The 22,532-nt window shown below is 45.4% G+C and overlaps 2 protein-coding genes across 2 annotated transcripts; one reads left to right on the forward strand and one right to left on the reverse strand.

Moving 5' to 3' along the window:
* The first annotated feature begins 936 nt into the window (after positions 1 to 936).
* SVBP (small vasohibin binding protein) lies at positions 937 to 14,696 on the forward strand. Its single transcript, XM_063435788.1, has 3 exons — positions 937 to 1,021; positions 1,131 to 1,312; positions 14,349 to 14,696. Exons 2-3 carry the CDS (start codon positions 1,199 to 1,201, stop codon positions 14,433 to 14,435), a joined length of 201 nt encoding a protein of 66 aa, XP_063291858.1. The 5' UTR covers positions 937 to 1,021; positions 1,131 to 1,198; the 3' UTR covers positions 14,436 to 14,696.
* Positions 6,967 to 8,920, reverse strand: LOC134577379 (calpain small subunit 1-like). Its single transcript, XM_063436092.1, has 2 exons — positions 8,833 to 8,920; positions 6,967 to 8,612 (listed from the first exon to the last, which is right to left on the reverse strand). Exon 2 carries the CDS (start codon positions 8,349 to 8,351, stop codon positions 7,311 to 7,313), a length of 1,041 nt encoding a protein of 346 aa, XP_063292162.1. The 5' UTR covers positions 8,352 to 8,612; positions 8,833 to 8,920; the 3' UTR covers positions 6,967 to 7,310.
* Positions 14,697 to 22,532: the final 7,836 nt, after the last annotated feature.

Genomic DNA, 22,532 nt, shown 5'->3' on the forward strand with positions numbered 1-22,532 from the left:
ATCATATTTATTTACTGTTTTGTTCATTTCTTTAGCCTGTTTTACTAAATTTTGATTAATTTTTTGATTTCCCCTCAGTTGTTTATCCATGGAGGGGTCAAGTATGCAGTTGAAATCCCCAGCCACTATTACTTTTCCTTTTTTTACCTGTTCCACCAGAGCAATCATGAATGACTTATAGCGTATAGTGTGATCAATCTGATAGCGGACCTATTACTTTAGAATTTTGATCCAGTTGATAGTGATACTACTACATTGGCTTATCACCAAGGACTCCACATACAGGTTGTACTGGTTCCAAAGCACAGACCCTGGCCCCAAGCAAGGCTCGGTAGTGATTCCAGGTCTGGGTTTCAGAAAGTATCAACCTCCAACAGAACTCTGGAAGCATTAAACATAGTCTTTAAGGACCAAACGTCTGGAAAAAAAGGAAATCATGACATGTCACACATGGCATGTGTCCTTAACCCCTTAAGGACACATGACATGTCTGACACGTCATGATTCCCTTTAATTCCAGAAGTTTGGTCCTTAAGGGGTTAAGGGTTAATGACCAAAGCACTGACCATAGTCCTGGACCCAATAACAGTGAAAGAGAGATCATGCCCCCTCCCCGCTCCCCAATAACAGTGAAAGAAAATCCCTGGACTCCAATAACCATGAAAGGTCCTGGAACCCCCATTAGCAGTGATAGGCCCTTTGTATTATTAATCATTGTTAAAAAATATCATATTGTAAGATATTTCATTGAATAGCCAGTCACTCTGTATACAGAAACCAGGAAAACTCCCATTGTTTCCATTACAGCTGGCAATGCGCCATCTTGCTACACCCAGACTGCTGGCAGAGATGGCTTCGCCCACCGACCTGTCACACACCGGAAGTCCGCCATCTTGCTACACCCAGACTGCTGGCAGAGATGGCTTCGCCCACCGACCTGTCACACACCGGAAGTCCGCCATCTTGCTACACCCGAGCTGTTAGAGCGGATTCGTACGGCGGCTGTGTTGACTTCCTTTCGGTGAGTCTAACGGCCCATCGCGGTATAATCCCGACCGCCCGCGTTTATTAGCTCGGCAGGCTGGCAAGGTGCAGAGCGGGTTATTAATGTCAGCTTTGTGTTCTCTCAGGCTGGGAGCAGCAAGATGGCGGCCGCGCGGTAACGGTTATACCGGGAGCCAGTGACCCCGTCGCCGCCATGGAGCCCGCGGGCCGCAGGGACAGGGGGAAACCCAAGGAGTCTGTCAGCCGGCTGGAGAGAGCCAAACAGAAAACAGCTCAGCAAGAGCTCAAACAACGGCAGAGGGCGGAGGTGAGAGCCACCCGCCATCTTACTGCACCCACATCATCAGTGGCCATCTTACTACACCCACATCATCAGTGACCATCTTACTGCACCCACATCATCAGTGGCCATCTTACTGCACCCGCACCCACTAACACGCCATCTTACTGCACCCCCTAACCCGCCATCTTACTGCACCCACATCATCAGTGGCCATCTTACTGCACCCACACCATCAGTGGCCATCTTACTGCACCCGCACCCACTAACACGCCATCTTACTGCACCCCCTAACACGCCATCTTACTGCACCCACTAACACGCCATCTTACTGCACCCACTAACACGCCATGTTACTGCACCCACTAACACGCCATGTTACTGCACCCACTAACACGCCATGTTACTGCACCCACTAACACGCCATGTTACTGCACCCACTAACACGCCATGTTACTGCACCCACTAACACGCCATGTTACTGCACCCACTAACACGCCATGTTACTGCACCCACTAACACGCCATGTTACTGCACCCACTAACACGCCATGTTACTGCACCCACTAACACGCCATGTTACGGCACCCACTAACACGCCATGTTACGGCACCCACTAACACGCCATGTTACGGCACCCACTAACACGCCATGTTACTGCACCCACTAACACGCCATGTTACTGCACCCACTAACACGCCATGTTACTGCACCCACTAACACGCCATGTTACTGCACCCACTAACACGCCATGTTACTGCACCCACTAACACGCCATGTTACTGCACCCACTAACACGCCATGTTACTGCACCCACTAACACGCCATGTTACTGCACCCACTAACACGCCATGTTACTGCACCCACTAACACGCCATGTTACTGCACCCACTAACACGCCATGTTACTGCACCCACTAACACGCCATGTTACTGCACCCACTAACACGCCATGTTACTGCACCCACTAACACGCCATGTTACTGCACCCACTAACACGCCATGTTACTGCACCCACTAACACGCCATGTTACTGCACCCACTAACACGCCATGTTACTGCACCCACTAACACGCCATGTTACTGCACCCACTAACACGCCATGTTACTGCACCCACTAACACGCCATGTTACTGCACCCACTAACACGCCATGTTACTGCACCCACTAACACGCCATGTTACTGCACCCACTAACACGCCATCTTACTGCACCCACTAACACGCCATGTTACTGCACCCACTAACACGCCATGTTACAGCACCCACTAACACGCCATGTTACAGCACCCACTAACACGCCATCTTACTGCACCTGCACCCACTAACACGCCATATTACTGCACCCACTAACACGCCATCTTACTGCACCCGCTCCCACTAACACGCCATCTTACTGCACCCACATCATCGGTGGCCATCTTACTACACCTACTAACACGCCATCTCCCTACACCCACATCATCAGTGGCCATCTTACTGCACCCGCACCCACTAGCACGCCATCTTACTGCACCCACTAACCCGCCATCTTACTGCACCCACATAATCAGTGGCCATCTTACTGCACCCGCACCCACTAACACGCCATCTTACTGCACCCACTAACACACCATCTTACTACACTCGCACCCACCAACACGCCATCTTACTACACCCACTCTACTAATCCGCCATCTTACACCCACTAACCCGCCATCTTACACCCACTAACCCGCCATCTTACTGCACCCACTAACACTCCATCTTACTGCACCCACACCATCAGTGGCCATCTTACTGCACCCGCACCCACTAACACGCCATCTTACTGCACCCACTAACACGCCATCTTACTGCACCCACTAACACGCCATCTTACTGCACCCACTAACACGCCATCTTACTGCACCCACTAACACGCCATCTTACTGCACCCACTAACACGCCATCTTACTGCACCCACTAACACGCCATCTTACTGCACCCACTAACACGCCATCTTACTGCACCCACTAACACGCCATCTTACTGCACCCACTAACACGCCATCTTACTGCACCCACTAACACGCCATCTTACTGCACCCACTAACACGCCATCTTACAGCACCCACTAACACGCCATGTTACTGCACCCACTAACACGCCATGTTACTGCACCCACTAACACGCCATGTTACTGCACCCACTAACACGCCATGTTACTGCACCCACTAACACGCCATGTTACTGCACCCACTAACACGCCATGTTACTGCACCCACTAACACGCCATGTTACTGCACCCACTAACACGCCATGTTACTGCACCCACTAACACGCCATGTTACTGCACCCACTAACACGCCATGTTACTGCACCCACTAACACGCCATGTTACTGCACCCACTAACACGCCATGTTACTGCACCCACTAACACGCCATGTTACTGCACCCACTAACACGCCATGTTACTGCACCCACTAACACGCCATGTTACTGCACCCACTAACACGCCATGTTACTGCACCCACTAACACGCCATCTTACAACACCCCCACCCACTAACACGCCATCTTACTACACCAGCACCCACTAACACGCCATCTTACTACACCCACTCTACTAACACGCCATCTTACTACACCCGCAACCACTAACACGCCATCTTACTACACCCGCAACCACTAACACGCCATCTTACTACACCCGCACCCACTAACACGCCATCTTACTACACCCGCACCCACTAACACGCCATCTTACTACACCCGCACCCACTAACACGCCATCTTACTACACCCGCCAACACACCATCTTACTGCACCCACTCTACTAACACGCCATCTTACTACACACACACTAACAAGCCATCTTACTACACCCTCAAAAAAAATTCATATACTGTCTTAATAAACACAAAAATGAAGGAGAGAAAAATATATAGCATCAAATATGCTGAATTATGAAAACTCACAAAAATAGAGCAGAGAAGCCTGCTCTTACTATAGTATTATTATTATTATTCGATATACACATACAGACATACATACATGACAGATACACACACACAATTAATTAAATAAATAAATACATATGTTTAGCCACCCTCCTGTTTTCTACCTTTTGCGCTCAGGCGGATGGCTTCCATGGGGTCCAGTGGGACTAGACAGGAGCAGGTGACATAAGATTAGTGGGGCTGGTAGGAGTAGGCTGCCGCTGTTCCAGACTCCCTCCTGTCTCTCCAGCCTCGCGCCGGAAGTGAAGGGACCTGTAATTACTTCCTCCCGGCTCTGAGGCCTTGCAAGGGAATTTACGGACGAGCAGGCGGCCGGCGCTGAGGACTGGGACAAGCAGAGCTGTCTTTACCTGGTGCCCTGTGAGCTAGCCGTTCCCCTGCGTAGCCTGAGCGCCATGAGGAAGTGATTACAGCTCCCTTCACTTCCTCCCGGCGCACAGAGAACTGCACAGGGATTGAGACAGCTTGAGGAGGTACGGGCTGACCAATCCCAGGCGCCAGGGCAAAATTCTTGGTCGCCATGGTGACTTGGCGCCTGGGATTTGTCGTGCCCTGTAATAAACCCCTCGAATCCCTATGTCTAGGAATACAAACTTGGAGCTTATTTTACTTTTAGTTGCCTGTAGGAATAAGGGTATGCTCTATCCCCTTGTATAGAGAAGTATTTATTTACACACTCATGTACTTTAGGAGTGGATATTTGTACTTTTTGTGCATAATGTGTGTAGTTAAGAGTTCATTGTTGCCTGTATGTGGGAGTAGAAACGAAACCTCTAATCTGGCAAACTAATTTCCTGTGCACAGCTCAATGGAAGGCGCCATTTCTGTTTCAAGGTTTGACCTGTCCTGTAGGCATGGTGTAATCCTAAAGGGATTATCTAGGTCAAAAGAATCCCATATTTTTAATGCATTATATATCGATCAAACAATAAATAAAAAAAAAATACATACCTTGAAAGATCCACAGATTGCATTGCCTAACAGGTCTCTCCCCACCTACACTCACACCCATCTCTGACATAACAAGTGGTGCCCTAGAATTGTGTCACAATAAAATGTGTTTTTAAATGTAATTTTTATGTGCGAATTCAAGAAACCCTTTTTCTGCATGGTATGTAGTGTGATCTGTAATTTAATGCTTACTAAGTTTTTATGTTGCACCATATTTGTGTTTTGCAAGAAAAATGCTGCAGTGGTTATGGTGCCAAGAGTACCCTGGGGCCCCCATTTTAAGAAGTCGAACTGTTTTTTTACCTGTGGTCCTCCGGGTGCTCATCCCTGCCTACAGTATTATTGCCGAGCAGCTGGAATCTCCTAAACTGGAGCTTTCGGTAGTTCTCCTCGGTTAAAGGGACACTGATGGTTATAACCTGTCCCTGCATGCTTTTCATGAAAACACTGCCTTTTCAGAGAAAAGGCAATGTTTACATTGGTGCCTAGGAACACCTCTGGTGGCAGTCACTCAGATGACCACTAGAGGTGCTTCGTAGAGATTCATTATTTCAATACACCTCTATATGGAGACGCGATTTGGTGCAGCGCATGCACAATAGCCTTCCAGCCTTCCATGGTTTGGCTGAGATCATTAGAATTGATGATCTCAGCCACAAAGGTGGAATACGAGACCTGCGCGCTGTGGGAAAAAAGGTGAGTCAAATCACTTTTTCATTGCTCTAATTGGGAGGCCAGCCACATAGGCACTATAAAGTCAGCAATGTCTGTCTGTGTTCCAGACACTATATCCTTTAAGCCAAGCAGAGCCAATAGCAGATGCCATCAGCTAATTAGCCCAGCCCTGCGAGAGCTAACATTAGTTCCTAAATTAGTAGTGGAGATGGGAGCAGCTCTGGGCAAACCCAAGAAAGAAGTCTTAACTGTTCAAAAGTGTGCTGCAGTGGTTATGGTGAATGGAGTGTTTCTTTAATTTAAAAATAATAAGCAAAAAAAACCACACATAAATATACATGAAAGGGAAAATTGGAGAGGATATGCACAGCTTCACGTATACATTGTCAGTTTACATTGGGATCCCACCTCCCGGACGTATATATTTACTGGTTAGTGATGTAATCACCGCAGTAACATTTTATCCTGCAGTATATATTCACCAGGTAGACATATGAGCCACACCAGTGAATAAAGAGAATTATACGCTATATAGTCACCCTTTCGATATCTGACCACTCCAGTAAATAAAATGACCAGTGCCAGGAAGCAAAACTGATTTAATTAATAAAATATAACCTCAATGTTAAACTTCGTGAAACATTACTCTTTTCTTTTTAAAGAAAGGTCCTGGCAGTCGAGAGGGTTAGTAGACTTGTTGATGGACTGGTAGGGTCCCAGAGCTGTTGTTTAGGGTTCCCTACCAGAAACGTAAATAGATCTTTTTTTTTTTTTTTTTATTCTTCAGATCCACCTGCACTACCCAAAGAATTCCAGAAAACCTGTACTGGCCACACTTTGTCTGCGAGGGAGATTATTATCAGTCTAAACATTTTGCTTTTTTTTACGCAGCCTTATATTGCTGCACAAACCCTGCACCCACTATTCAGCCCCAGGGCACAGGTCTTGTCAGTAACCCCCACCTCCAGCCGTATTTACACAGGTTAACCCTTTTCATTGCCAAAAAGGATCTGCAGCCTGTTAAGTATTAAATGGGTTAAATTCGTTCTTGCTTAGACAATCCACAGACACGCAGCAGTTCTATAGTGGCTCCAAAACCCTTTATTGCACAAAATACATTAGCATGGTAGTGATAGAGCTAGCTCTGCAGAATATCAGGAAACATCTGCTAGAAGACAGATACAGCAAAAATATAGAGAAATATGAGTAAGGCAACTTTCTTAGACAGAGAGAGAACATGAGCCTAGAACCTCAACTCGGTGTTGAACCTCTTGGATTTGAAATCCACTTCCATCCATGTGGGCCAATTCTAAGACCTCCAAGCCTTGAAGCATTCTGTCCAGCTATTAACATACAGAGGGAGAGCCATTGTTGGCCCATCTTTACTCTTAAAGCATGTGGTGAACCATTCTGCTTTCTTATTTAGGAATAAATAGTCATTTTTAGCCACTCTGGTAGTCTGACTTGGACCTCCCCATCTCCATCTCTATCCAGTGCCTTAAACGCTCGGAACATGGAGTCCATCCGGACTAGGCTACTGATAAAACTGTCAAAGTTCACGTTGCCTTGGTCATCAGCATAACGTCGAACGAGCATGACGTAGAGTTGATCATTAAGCTCGAAACCTGCAGCTTTGAGGGCCCCTGGCATGTCTTCTCCTTTGATGTATCCCGACTCGTCTGCATCAAATTGCTTATAGATACACTGCCATTTTTTGATGTTGTTCCAGAGGTACTTGAATTCTTCAAAGCCGAGCTTTCCTGTACCATCGCTGTCCATGACGGCAACCATACTGCGGCAAGTGTCAATGTTGAAACCGTCAGTCTTAAGATTTGAGTGCTTTGCCACCACTTTGTTGAGAACATTTTGAAGTTCCACGGGGGAGACCTCCATGTCTTCTCCTGCAAGCTGTTTGAAAAGGCGTCGGAACTGGCGCTGCTCCTCATTTTCGTTCGCTTCTTGTTGATATGTGTTGGCGCAAGGGGCGGGAGGAGGGGCAGGTTGGTAATTTGCAATTAATCCACCAATGACATTGACAATACCTCCAATGATGTTTGCCGCTTGTCCACCTCCAGCACCGGGTGCACCAGCAAACAGCTTTCCTGCGCCGCCGCCACCTTGTCCGCCTCCTCCACCACCAGACAGACCACTAATAGCTCCTTGTATAAGTTTGCCAGCACCTCCTTGTCCAGCCAAGCCTCCAAGTACTCCTTGTATCATGCCTCCGGCTCCGCCACCACCACCACCACCACCACCAGATCCTGCCAGGCCTCCGATGACTCCTTGTATCATGCCTCCAGCTCCACCGCCTCCTGAGCCAGAAAGGCTGCTCATGACCCCCTGTAGCATGTTGCCAGCACCACCGCTTTTTCCTCCTCCTTGTCCTGAACCCGTAAGGCCACCGAGAACCCCTTGCAGCATGTTGCCAGCACCGCCGCCTCCACCTTGTTTAAACAGAAACATCTTGTCTGTAGTGAAGACGAGCTTGTGGATGTTCAGGAGGTCTTTGTTGCAGGTTGGTTGGTCGTATTTGATGCAGTGCCTTGCAGTCGACCGGGAGTGTTGGATGCAGAGCTATGTGATGTTCAGGTCCGTGCTCTGCAAGTCAGCTGGCGTGTTCCTTGCACGACTCTGCAGACCAGTCATGCAGGGATAGTATTTGCAGAGCTTTTCGGACAAGCAGGGAGTAGGCAGAGCGAGTCTGGTCTCGTACAGAGAATCAGCCTGGAATAGAAAACAGCAATGGTGAGTCACAGCCCGGCTCCACCCAGGCAGCCACAACCAATGACCGTACAACCTGAATTTTAATCGCTCCTAAAATTGCATGTGAGCCCAGCCCAGGCTGCACTGAATCCCTTGCAGTGAGCCCTCCTTACATAGCAACAAACCACTAAACAATCCGGGTTCTGCCAGATACAGCAGCATTAACCCTTTCCCAGCTTACCCCTCCGGCAGTCGAGGGTTACACGCCTGGCTCTGCACCCAAGCTGGGCATTATTGAATCAGAGGGGTTTATTCTCAGTGTCTGGAGAAATGTTGGCAGGGGAACCTAATGGGGGAGGAGGAGTACCACAGGGGGGGGAGGGATGGGATCTAAGGAAACCAAAGATGGAATGCCAAAAAAAAAATAACCCTTTCCTAGCCTTTAACCCACAGGACTGGCTTCACACTAAATGTGTGCATTAACCCCTGAGTGACCGTGCAGTGCATGTTCCACAAACGTTTAGATGTCCTTAACAAGGAGAGTCTACATAAACAAGGTGATATATTTATAGATCATTTCAACCCATGACCAAATGGAAACTGTGTGCGAGGGCCGCTGTATGTCAAACTGGACCACATCGGTCGCCCTTGGGTATATTAAAGGAATATCCTTGTATTGTGGAATGAAATATTTATACCGATCATCCCTCAACCCCCCTCTCTCCATGCCAGTGTTAATAGGGTGGGAGCCAAAATACAGCCATTGTTGGTTGTTGTGTGTTCTTCATAGAAGTGTTGCTATTTCCAGGTATTTTTTGTTGTATATTGTCTGCTCTATATGTGCAATTAATCACAGCCCTTCGCTTCTGGTTCCTAAATACAAACCTTGTACACCAACGTCCTCAAACTCCACCTGGTGTAATGTGTTTACAATACTCAATGTGCAAAGTTATTAATGTGTTTAATAGATGATTATTGTCAATTGTTGCAGTGCTTCACACACACACAGACTCACATTCTGCATGTATAATAAATTATTAATCGATGGCTGTGTGCAGAATTCGCATTGTGTTGGAACAATCGTAGGAAGTTACGGGGCAGTAACACCGTAGTTAATCCCATTCGCTAATGACCTGTTTTGTTTTCTGTACCCCCTCTCAGCAATAATGGCAGCAAACAAAGGACTATAGTTCTATAAAATGGGGTAACTTAGTCTATGCTTTTCATTAGCTAGCACAATGTATGGATCACATTTTGACTCTGTATATTATATGTTCAATGAATTACATCTCACTGTTTCACTGGCTCTTTCCTAAATTTTGGTAAACATTTTACCATTTTACATTTCACATTGATTCATACAAAAATAGAGCTAGTATTATTAAGCATGCATTTTCCAGTATGATTAATTCAATCAGAATGCATCCATTAAAATAGTGATTTTCTTTTATTTTTTTTGCCTGTATAAACGTCCGTGTCTGTGTTCTTACCGCCAGGGGCACATACAATCCATGCGTCATATGTTTATAGCTGGCCCTGTGGGTACAGGAGCTCACATGGCTCATTTTGTGAGCAAGCCCTGGTGTGATATATATATATATATAATCTTACTTTCACATAGTGTCAGATGTAATTTGGATGGGTGAGGATGATTGGTGTTGTGGTTGGGAATTAAATGCCTTTTATGCCATTTCCATGCATGGGTCTGGTTTTGCTGCATTGTGGCAAATTGAGGGGTAAGGGATTCATTATCCCCCCATATATGATCCTGGTATCTAGTGGGGTCTTGTGATCATTTTTACAGCAATTCCATGACACTTGACAGATTATAGCCCTCACTTATAACCCGAGACACCTATAATTTTTTTTTTGTGTGTGTGTGTGTGTGTGTTGCGTTGCGTTGCGTTCTCGCCCCTCCCAGATGTCTGGAATGAGGGCTGTAAACATTGAAAATACCCCCTTCCATAGAGAAACAAACAAAAAAATCACAGCACTTGTTGCAAACTCTATGTCGCTGTCTATGGCCTTGGTGAGGAGGACAAGTCCTGCAGACAATAAGTGAATGCAAAGAATGTGATTTCTCACCAAGTTTTCATTTTTTGTAATTTTTTTTTTTAAATGTTGGTGTAACATTTACTCCGACTCCCAATGGCTTTCCTGACCATGTAGGACAAAGCTCACTCCTGGTATGGATAAACTGAAGGCAGGACATTGTAATCAATGAGAAAACCCATGCACAGTATCTGCAAGGCTCAGTGTTCCTTGGTTCCCAATGCATGGTGTCGTTTCCACGGTAACATAGAGTTGCATTATAGACTAATTGTAACCAAACTGATTTACTGACTGTCCCTTTAACAAAGAGTTACTGAACTGCACACACCCAGAGGCTCCATCTCAGGCAGGGATTCCTGTTGGCAGCTTTAAGCCTTTGCACATGACACTATACAGGAAGAATGTGTGGTACCCACAGGAACGCCCTGACAGGGAGTGCTGGGTGAGGGGAATCTACCCTCAAGGCAGACCGTTCACTCCTGACTAAGTACTCAAAGCATTTCTCATGGAGCTCACTGTCCGTGTCGCCCATCATGCTAGTAACACCATATTGCTGGGACCCACGTGCTATAGGAGCCCGGTCCTAAAACGCTACGGAGCTGCCCTGCTATGTTTTAGATGTGTCTCCCTCCCCGCATTGCTTCCTGCCTTTGTGCCAGCTCCCCTGCTTTGGTGCACGCTTTCACTATTAGTGTGCAATCTCAGCATTGGCCCGCAAGCTCAGCATAAGTGTGCAATATCACTATTATTTGTGTGCTATCTAACTATTATGTGTGTACAATCTATCAGTATGCAATTTCACTATTATTAGCATGCAATCTTGGCATTAGTGTGCAGTCTCACTATTATTAGTGTGCAATCTTGGCATTAGGGTGCAGTCTCACTATTATTAGTGTGCAATCTTGGCATTAGGGTGCAGTCTCACTATTATTAGTGTGCAATCTTGGCATTAGTGTGCAGTCTCACTATTATTAGTGTGCAATCTTACTATCCGTGTGCAATTTCACTGCTCGTGTCCAATTTAAGCTTTAGCTTGCAATCTCACTATTGGTGTGCTCTCCCTCAGTTAGTGCAGACTCCCTGCATAATTTTGCTACTTACTTAGTGCCATTTTTGCACCACTGTACTCGTTCAGCATTAATGTAAGTTAGTGCACACTGTTTGTGTTCTTGTGAAATGTTTCAGGATTTTTCACTAAAGTGTGAAATTTTAGGCCACAATAGCAGAGTTCCAAAACGTCTGCAAACCCACTCTAGTTTCCGTTCGGCTAGTTTGGCCTAACATGTAAAATTCACTGTGAGTTCCTGAATTCCGTAAATAGTTCTGGCTCCCTATATTAGTGTTTAATCCCTGCTTTACTGCACAATCTATGTATCTGTGTAAATTCCCTTTTATTAGAGAAACCTTTATAGTGTCCAATCCACTGCACGAGGAGCACAGGAAGCACATTCAATTCTAATCATAGAAAATTCCCGAAATTCCTCTAGAATTTTACTCAGTCAGGGCAGCAGGAGCGCCCCTAGTGGCTGTTCTGTTTCTAACAAACTGTAATGTTTTACATTGATGGGTTAAATTGACAGGACCACTGCCCCCAGTTAGTACATGCGCTCTGTGTCTGTGCCGCTATATTTGGTTACAGATCTTATTTTGTCAGTTACGTTAAATCCTGACGGTGAATCTTTCAAAATCTTTAAACATTTTTTTTTTTCTTGCATTTCTACATACCCGATATTTTTTACTTAACCAAATGTTTTTACAGGTTGTTGTTTTTTTTTTTTCTGGCAGTAAATCACGCTGACTGTTATCATTAGAAATCTTTTCTGCCCTTCTAGTAAATCTCTGTTTTGTGTCACTTTCCTGTGCCTCGCGACCGAAGCCAATACACAGTGTCTAGCTAAATGCACTGACAATTTACTTTACAACTTGTATCGCAAGGAAACGAATGTTCTAAAATGAAAGTTGGTTCATTTTGCAGATAAAAACCTTTAGAATTCTAGTTGGCGGCCACCTGATTGTGTTAAATCACACATTTTATCCCATAGAATGCATTTGTGGTCGTTTACTCAAACACAAATTGATGAGAATTGACAAGGAAACTGCAATCTCTCCAAATTGTCTAATTTGCCAGCTCAGCAGTTGCTTTGTTACGTACGTTTTCTAGGCTTAGTGAAAGGGGAGGAAGCACCCACTGGGAGAATAATTACAGCACCTGCACCGTAGCTGCTGTGACACAGGGCAGAAAAACACCTGTAGAAGGGTTCTCCTGTCACTCAGAACATGTCGATCATACAATAAGCATTGTCATTGAAGAATGTGTTCCCTCCCAAACACTGTGTGTATTACTCAGGCCTCCCAATAGTTCTGGGTTTGGCAGGCAGTTCTGATTCAAGGGTCCTGACCCACCATTCTGATTTTATTTTTTTTTCTTCCCTGTTTTGCATTTGGGGACATAAGAGAACTATTCTTGGATAGCGCAGTGTGAACAAATTATTAGACGTGAACGGGCACTGGGGCCGCACAGAGAGTTTGAGCAGCATGTTGGGGCCGGCCAGACAAGCGATCAGTCAGCCTGGCGTACTTCACATCATGCTGACATGGCTCTTCAGTTGGCAGGCTAACTCTTTTTTTTTCTTTCTGGCCTAGCCATTATGGGCGTCACCAATTAAGTTGGGTCACTGGCAACTCCCCGCTCAGGGCTTGCCCGTCTCTCCCGATCTCATACCTTCCAAAGTTGGAAGGTATGGTAAGTGGCCCTGGTCTCTCCCGATCTCATACCTCCCTATGTTGGAAGGTATGGTAAGTGGCCCTGGTCTCTCCCGATCTCATACCTCCCTATGTTGGAAGGTATGGTAAGTGGCCCTGGTCTGAAGCCTGGCTCTCTGATGTATACTTTGCATTATTACAGTTGGCAACAAATGATTCCAGTTAATTGTTTGGCTGCAGCAGGAGCTCTGGAGGCTACAATTTGGTTGTGCACAGTCCCCCTTCAGCTAGGTTAGGGGAGCATTGAGATAAGATATTAGTACAGCGAACACAGTAGAGGAATCATGATGGGATTAAGGGTTAACTCTTTGCGTTCTGTTAAACCTGATATACAGGAATGAATTCTTTATGAAGGGCTTGGTTACCAGATGTCAGTCTCCACCCGTACTCTCACTTTGTTTATCTCATTGTTTGGAAAAACGTGAATGGTCTCTGGTGAAATAAATGTTAAAGGGTTTCTCCTACATACTTGGTGCACACAAGATACTACACCCATCTCCCCTGGCCCCATCTCCCGTCATCCTGGTACTTGCTGCAGCTATAATCCCACCAAAACAGGAAAGGGGAACAAGCCTGCTATCGGCTTGCTGAGTAGTTTTATTCATTTCAATCCAGGAAACGGTTTGCAAGCGCTAAACCACAAATCAGACACTGAGCACATTGGGAGGACAGGGATTGGCCGAGTCCCTGCACAAGGTCCAGCAAAGTGATGTGATTTAGAAACCAATATCTTCTTTCCCCTCCCTTCTTTGTTATGCATTTCTATTATCTATGCAGAAGAGGGGACCTTCCTCAGCCTCTGGTGTCCTAACGAGTAAAACACACACAAAAAAGAGATTCAATACATTGAGGTGCATGAATGCCATTGTGTTTTCGTGATTTTGCTTGGGAGTGTCACCTTAAAACTAATCTGACGTTTCACCTGTCGTTTTCTCTCTGCAGATTTACGCTTTAAACAAAATGATGACGGAGCTGGAGCAGCAGCAATTTGAAGCGTTTTGTAAACAGATGCAAACATCTGGCAAGTAACCATGGCTTGGCACTGGCCAAAAACGGAGCCAATGTCCGGTGACACCCAAGTAGCCGCGCGTTGGGACCTGCTGGCCACGAGAGAGGATTTGTAGGTTTTATATAAAAGTAACCCTTTCTCTTGTGAGCCAACTTGCCCACTTTAGCCAACAGGTTTTTATTATTTACTTTTATTTACCTTCAATCCGCACCCTCTGCTTGATGAAATTTCTTCTGTTTCAACTATGATTTTATATTAAATCAATTTTAATAAAATCACAATCTCGTTTGAGCACGTCTTTTCGCTGAGAGCTGCCACGGTGCGTCTCATTAAATGAAACGGTTTTAATTTCTTGTGAAGGAGAACTGGACAAAACATTTATTGGAAAGATCAGGCCTTTTGTGGTGTAAGTTTATTTAAAGGAACACTATAGTCCCCTAAATGACTTTAGCTAAATAAAGCAGTTTTAGTGTATAGATCATTCCCCTGCAATTTCACTGCTCAATTTACTGTCATTTAGGAGTTAAATCACGTTGTTTCTGTTTATGCAGCCCTAGCCACACCTCCCCTGGTTATGATTGACAGAGCCTGCATGAAAAAAAAAAACTGGTTTCACTTTCAAACAGATGTAATTTACCTTAAATAATTGTATCTCAATCTCTAAATTGAACTTTAATCACATACAGGAGGCCCTTGCAGGGTCTAGAAAGCTATTACTATAGCAGGGGATAAGAAAATCTTAATTAAACAGAACTTGCAATAAAGAAAGCCTAAATAGGGCTCTCTTTACAGGAAGTGTTTATGGAAGGCTGTGCAAGTCACATGCAGGGAGGTGTGACTAGGGTTCATAAACAAAGGGATTTAACTCCTAAATGGCAGAGGATTGAGCAGTGAGGCTGCAGGGGCGCATGTTCTATACACCAAAACTGCTTCATTAAGCTAAAGTTGTTCAGGTGACTATAGTGTCCCTTTAAGCCATTGTGTGAGGTTAAAATATCTGTATATTATTTAGAATGTATTGGGGTACGGTTAGTAAAACGCAGGGAATTGTGAACATCTTAAAAATGTAACTGAATCAGATGATTCATATTGAGGTTCAAACAGATCAACCAATTTCAGGCTTAGTATCCGTTAAACCATGTGTAGGGATTAGTATATTTTTACCGTAATTTCAGTGACCGTCCAAGACTTGTATCTATCCATTGTTGATGGTGCGAGGAGCTTTCTGTCCTGCCGTACGGATCGGATTCCTGTGCAGTTTCACCAGGTGCTCTGCTCTCGTAGATAACAGGTGGTGAGCTGCCTGGAGGCCAGGCTTCTGACCGCCTCTTGCTAAGGACTGGCAACCTGCGGCTATTGGGGACAGACCAGGTGCAATGGTTTGAAGTGCTCTGCCATGGCACATTTTTGGTTGCCGCAGGTGTGGTTGCTAACACCCCAGAGGTTATCACAGTGTATGAGTGTCCTGTCTCTGGGAGTGTGAGATTATCACAGTGTATGAGTGTCCTGTCTCTGGGAGTGTGAGATTATCACAGTATATCAGTGTCCTGTCTCTGGGAGTGTGAGATCACGTTAGTGTGATTGTGTTGGTGTCATTGTATCTGTAAGATTATCACAAGGTTTTTGGTTTTTTTTTTCTTGTTTTTTTTCATGAACGACACTACTCATGATAGCTGAATTTCATTACATGTACAATAAAAACCTGCTGAAATCAGAACAGCACTCTCATTGAAACAAAAGAAATGCAGACAGTTGGAGTTCTTAAATGCCCAATTCGGCAAGCTTGGCATCGATTTTATAAAGGACGGCCTTCCGCTGTTCTGTGGAGATCGCCACATTGGCTTTGCCTAAAAGGCATAAAGCCCTTTGTGCCCACTCTCGCACCATATGTGCGTCAAACGTGCCACCTGATAAAGCCTCGTCTGCTATAATGAAAATGTGTATAAGCGGGCCCGCCACATCCATCAACTTATCTTGAGTGGCTTTCAGACCCTGTTCTAGACCCTTACGGGGGTCTTTCCCTGACTTGGTCAGAAAGGTAACAAGGAAGAGGTTGAATTCAGGTGTAATGGCCACCTTGTCCGGGATGATGGGACGTGGGCATTCTGCCCTCAATTTGGCTCTCACCTCTTTTTCTAAAGGCCGACGGAGTCACATTCTACAGTATTTGGCAATGTGGTCCGGGGGTGTCAATTCGGCAGATCTAGGGTGCCTGATGCATCTGTGGTCAAATAAAGGGCGGCCAGAGGTGTCAAATAAGTTATCATCTTTTAAGTTGGGGTTTTCTGATGTTAGGTCAGATTCCAAATAGAATTCCTCTTGAAGTCTGAGGGAGGGCTCATTATTTGCGGAATCAGAGGGGTAAAGGTCTCGGGATGTCTTATGAGGTGGAGCATCATTATCCGAATGTTCTGCATAGTATTCATCTACCACCTGAAGATTATAATTAGAGGTTGAACCCTCAAGTGGGTCAAAATCATGTTGGGAGACACCCTCCCTGGGTTAGAATAGGAAACTCTAGGGTGTTTGGCAGGCGCTTTGCCTTTACCGGCGGTAGCGCTATCGCCCTTCCAAGGGCGTTTGCGAGGAGCTTCGTCACGTTCTGAACATTGAGAATCCTCGGAGTCTGACAGCTGGGTAATGGTCGCCGTAGGGGCTGGGACTGTCTGCTCGCGGAAAGCCGCTAGAGCTTTGGGTATGGATTCGGTAATGGCATTGTATAGCCAAGCCTTAAGTTCAGCAGAGACTGCTGGTTCTGGCAAATCAGACATAATGTCAGTAACAGTGGGGTCACCACTATAGTATTTAATTTATTTATATTTTTATTTATAATTAAATTTTTTATTTTTTTTATATAGTTTTATTTGTTTTTTTTTTTATATGCAGACAAACTATTTACAATGAGGCGGTGGACTTAGACAGGATGTAAAATGCAGGAAACAATTATCCTGTAAATAAGTGGGGTTCATCCACAGCTTATCAGTGGGGTTCACCCAGAGAGAAAAGGACAATATAATGTCCAAAATCAATAACAGGTATGTACCTCTGTAATTATATAGGGGGTTATTCTGTATAGAGGCAAAAAAGGGGGTCACCCTCCGAATATAGGCTAGAGGGGGTCACCCTCCGAATATAGGCTAGAGGGGGTCACCCTCCGAATATAGGCTAGAGGGGGTCACCCTCCGAATATAGGCTAGAGGGGGTCACCCTCCGAATATAGGCTAGAGGGGGTCACCCTCCGAATATAGGCTAGAGGGGGTCACCCTCCGAATATAGGCTAGAGGGGGTCACCCTCCGAATATAGGCTAGAGGGGGTCACCCTCAGAATATAGGCTAGAGGGGGTCAACCTTAGAAAAAAGGCTAGAGGGGGTCACCCTCTGAATATAGGCTAGAGGGGGTCACCCTCTGAATATAGGCTAGAGGGGGTCACCCTCAGAATATAGGCTAGAGGGGGTCACCCTCAGAATATAGGCTAGAGGGGGTCACCCTCAGAATATAGGCTAGAGGGGGTCACCCTCAGAATATAGGCTAGAGGGGGTCACCCTCTGAATATAGGCTAGAGGGGGTCACCCTCTGAATATAGGCTAGAGGGGGTCACCCTCTGAATATAGGCTAGAGGGGGTCACCCTCTGAATATAGGCTAGAGGGGGTCACCCTCAGAATATAGGCTAGAGGGGGTCACCCTCAGAATATAGGCTAGAGGGGGTCACCCTCAGAATATAGGCTAGAGGGGGTCACCCTCAGAATCAAGCAAGGGTTTTTTTGAATTGGGAATCTGTAAACAGAAAAACTGATATTTTTGAGTATGGGAGTATATACCTTTAAGTAAACTAACGGACTAGGGCTTTAAGAAGAAAAAGTATACTTACCGAACGTCTGGGTCGCGTTTGCAGTGAAGAGCCGAAACAAAACGAAACTGCCGCACAGAAACCTTCCACAAGATGGCGCTGAGTCAAAAGCCCGGGGGAAAAGGTAAGAGAAATGGCCGCGGCATAGGAGGAAAGGCGGGAAGCGTCTCTATGGAGACGCCAGGGAAACACTAATTTTATTACGACACGGAGGCTCCTATTATTATGCTGCACTCTTTCTTTATTTCCCTCAGCAGCAAAGAATTTTTAAAAAAACATAAACAGTACATAACATTAATAGTCTGAGAGTAGTATCTCCTTAGCAACAGGAACAGCCAATCAGGTTCCTCTCTCCAGCATTATAGGTTCTCTCAACCAACCCTATTCCTCTTTCTTTGCTGCTCCCTCAGTTAAGAAACCTCAAGTACCATGGTTTCTTAACTGTGGGGCGATATTTCTTATATCATTATTGTCATTATTGCTATTATTGCATTTATACTACTCCTTAACTTGTTAATAGCTATTAGTTTCAGATGGATTTTACTCTCACTCTAGTGTCCTGCTGATGTCTCTATATTGGCTTTCCTGAGCTGTTTTTAGTTCCAGCTTCCCCCCCTGCTCTCCCGAGCCCAGGACTACTGAACCGGGCTCGGGGACGTTTGCTGGAACTACTCTGCCCTGTTTCGGCGCTTCACACCACTCCTTCCCTGTGTCCTGTCAGACCACCATTCACTGAATGCAGGCGCGCGCTGCATTCGGTGAAAAAGCCTTCATACCTCCTACACTGCAGCGTTCGTGAGATTATCTCACGAACGCTTAGGACACCCGCTCTGGTATTAGGAAGTTTTTATTACCACAATTTCATGGGATCATACGAACACTCCTGCGTCCCTTTCGGAACTTTCTGCGTTCGCGGCGGCCATTTTATTGGTTTCCCGCGTTTTTACTGTAATACTGCCCCCAACAGCCGGATCTCGGAGTTGTGGCTTAGTATTAGTAGCGGTCAGATGGCTCTCTGCTTTACCTTATAATCTTATTACTAGTTCACTGTAAGTACCGATTTATTTCTTCCCGCTAGCGTTTTTTTCCTTTGGGTTACTCAACCCTCTATTAGGTTATTTACTCTAGTGATTTTATTGCTTATTTACAATTACCCTCCAACCAGCTTATTTACATATCATTATTTCTTCTGACAAGGATACTCCCACCCTCTCTGGGTTTCATACCCCAAACCAAGGTAGCTCTAAAGCACCTTCAGGAGTATTTATTGATAAGGTAATAACCCCAATGGAGTTTGATACCTCTGCTGCAATGCAGGCTATGATTGACAAAACTATGTCACAAGCCATGACTAAAGCCCTTACATCGGCTATGGGTCTTATGTCTGACTCCCTATCACAGACACTTACGCATGCCTTGATTCAGGCACAGAAATCGGCTCAGCCGACTGCTACCCAACTTTTGCCGGTCACAACCCCAGTACAACCTCAGGCTGGCCGCAAAGCCTTAGCTAAAATAAAACACTCCTCAATATCACAGATGGACAGCGATGCACCTGTCAGAGGGTGAGAATAATCTGCCACCGCGCAAAAGAGCCACTAGCCGGGCAAAATCGGCTAGACTATGGAAAAGGGCAAAAGCCCAATTAGATTCTGAGTCTGATCTCAGCGATATTGAGGAGGAGGCACATATGGATTCAGAAGATCAATCAGATCTTGAATCAAATAGCCTGGCCGAGGACTACGTTCCCCCCAGGGACCGCAATACGCCTCAATCTGAGATATATGATCTGGAGCAAAAAGCCCCAGGAGATTTCTGGCAATTCTGCCTGACACAAGGCATCTCTGTCACAGCTGAATATATCCCGGGTGTCTGCAACAACACAGCAGCTTGGTACTCACGTCACCTCAGGGACCCCAGCGATTGGCAACTGGACCCCAGAGTCTTCAGAGACATCCAGTCGTTATGGGGCCCCATGGACTAGGATCTTTTCGCCTCCCGCTTGAATACACAACTCCCCAGATTTTTCAGTTGGAGACCAGACCCATCAGCTCTGGCAACAGATGCGTTCACCCAAGACTGGTCGCCCACAAGGAATTATGCCTTTCCACTGTTTGCATGGATTCCCCGCTGTCTACTTCAATTAAGACGCCAGACGGGAACTCTGGTGCTTGTGGTACCGTTATGGCCCTCCCAACCATGGTTTCCCTTCCTCCTGGAGATGGCGATAGACATACCACTCCTCCTCCCAGACTTCGAGTACCTGCTTCAGGACCCGTACGGTTCCCCCCACCCCCTAGTACAACAAGGCCTTCTACACCTCACAGTGTGGCTGATATCAGGGGACCTTGGGCAATCGAGGGAGTTTGGGAGTCAACTCTCCACCTTCTCGAGGGCGCATGGGTACCCGGCACGAGACAGACTTATAAATCTTCATGGAACAGATGGCGTGATTGGTGCCTGGAACGAGATTTGGATCCCATATCGGCTCCTCTGACTTTGACCCTTCAATTCCTAACGTCATTATATGAGGACGGTAAATCCTATCGTACAGTGAACCTATACCGATCGGCCATTTCGGCTTCACACCAAGGTATAGATGGGGTCCCGATAGGACGTCACCCGTTGATATGTAGACTCCTACGTGGGATCAAATTTGCACGTCCCCCACTACCACGATACTCGATACTGTGGGACGTTTCCATCATCCTCAGTTTATTCGAATCATGGCCAGATAATGCAGTTCTATCCCTGAAACAACTGTCGGCAAAGCTGGTTATGCTCCTTTGCCTCATATCCTGCAAGAGGGTTTCCGATGTCAAAGCCCTGGACATTACTGCACGTTCCTACACCCCGGAAGGGATCACGTTCGATATATCTCGAAGAACGAAGACGTCATCAAAGAAGATCTTATACCCATCATTCCCTGACAGACCGTCCTTATGTCCGGTCAAATGCCTACAAATTTATGAACTTTGCACCTCCACTTTAAGAGATCCAGCAAAACACGAACTTTTCATCTCCTTCCAGAAACCGCACCTACCAGTGTCTACCACTACCCTGACTCGCTGTGTTAAATGGATTATGGCCCTAGCGGGCATCGACACCTCACTATTCTCACCTCATTCGGTACAAAGAGCGATGGCCTCCAAGGCTTTCTCGATTGGTTGTCGCCTTGAAGACATTTTGAAGGCGGCCGATTGGTCCTCAGAATCTACCTTTCGTGACTTCTACTTTTATACCCATTCAACACTTCGCGGGAACGGTAATCTCACAGCTTTAAACCAGCATAATAGGAGCCTCCGTGTCTTAATAAAATTAACAGAATTTACTATTACCATGACTTAAAGTCATGATTTTATTAACAACACAGAGGCGAGTATTATCCCTCCCTCTCATCCGGAAGAAGGATGGAATATGGGTAAGTTGATTTCACGGTAAGTCCTGATATCATGGAGCTTGCTCTTCATGCTATGTTTGTCATTACTCGACCTTAACCACAAGGGAGAGAATATTAATAAGTTGATTTCACAGTAAGTTTTTTCCTCTGGCTATGGTATGTTTCCCAATGCTAAAAACGTAACCACTATGGCTTAAAATAATTAAATTCTATTCAATATGACCGGTGATTTATGCATACACCCAGTTTTATACTAGAATATTACCATATCTTTTACAGCTTAATCTACTTCAGATCGCCATGGATATTCCCTTTGTACTCGACCCCTTTTTCGGTTGGATGGTTATTATTATTTGGGATCGCAAATAAAGAGGAATCGGATTGGTTGACAGAACCTATTATGCTGGAGAGAGGAACCTGATTGGCTGTTCCTGTTGCTAAGGAGATACTACTCTCAGACTGTTACTGTTATGTACTGGCTATGTTTTTTTTTTTTATTTATTTCTTTGCTGCTGAGGGAAATAAAGAAAGAGTGCAGCATAATAATACTCGCCTCCATGTCGTTAATAAAATCATGACTTTACGTCATGTTAATAATAAAATCTGTGAATTGTGTACAAAGAACTGAGCGGCTGAACGGACCGGCAAGATGCCGGGAGCCGCGGCGAAACTGTCCGTGCTCTAGATTTAAAGTGACAAAGCACAATATAAATAAATTGAAAGAAGTATAACGTAATCTGAAGTTGTGGGCTGACTAGAATGGCAGCCTACTTAACAGTTGTTTAAAAAAAAAAAAAAAAAAAGAGCAAATATTTCACATCAATAAATTTAAAGAAACAGAAAATATATATAATATATTCAAATGATA

Source organism: Pelobates fuscus, chromosome 11 (assembly GCF_036172605.1).
Source record: "Pelobates fuscus isolate aPelFus1 chromosome 11, aPelFus1.pri, whole genome shotgun sequence".
In the NCBI taxonomy this organism is placed as follows: Eukaryota; Metazoa; Chordata; class Amphibia; order Anura; family Pelobatidae; genus Pelobates; species Pelobates fuscus.

What these genes read in the sequence shown, in the direction of transcription:
- SVBP (XM_063435788.1), top strand. Translation starts at nt 1,199, where the DNA reads ATGGAGCCCGCGGGCCGCAGGGACAGGGGGAAACCCAAGGAGTCTGTC. An exon ending in AACAACGGCAGAGGGCGGAG is followed by an intron (nt 1,313 to 14,348) that starts GTGAGAGCCACC and finishes TTCTCTCTGCAG; the next exon opens with ATTTACGCTTTAAACAAAAT.
- LOC134577379 (XM_063436092.1), bottom strand. Translation starts at nt 8,351, where the DNA reads ATGTTTCTGTTTAAACAAGGTGGAGGCGGCGGTGCTGGCAACATGCTG.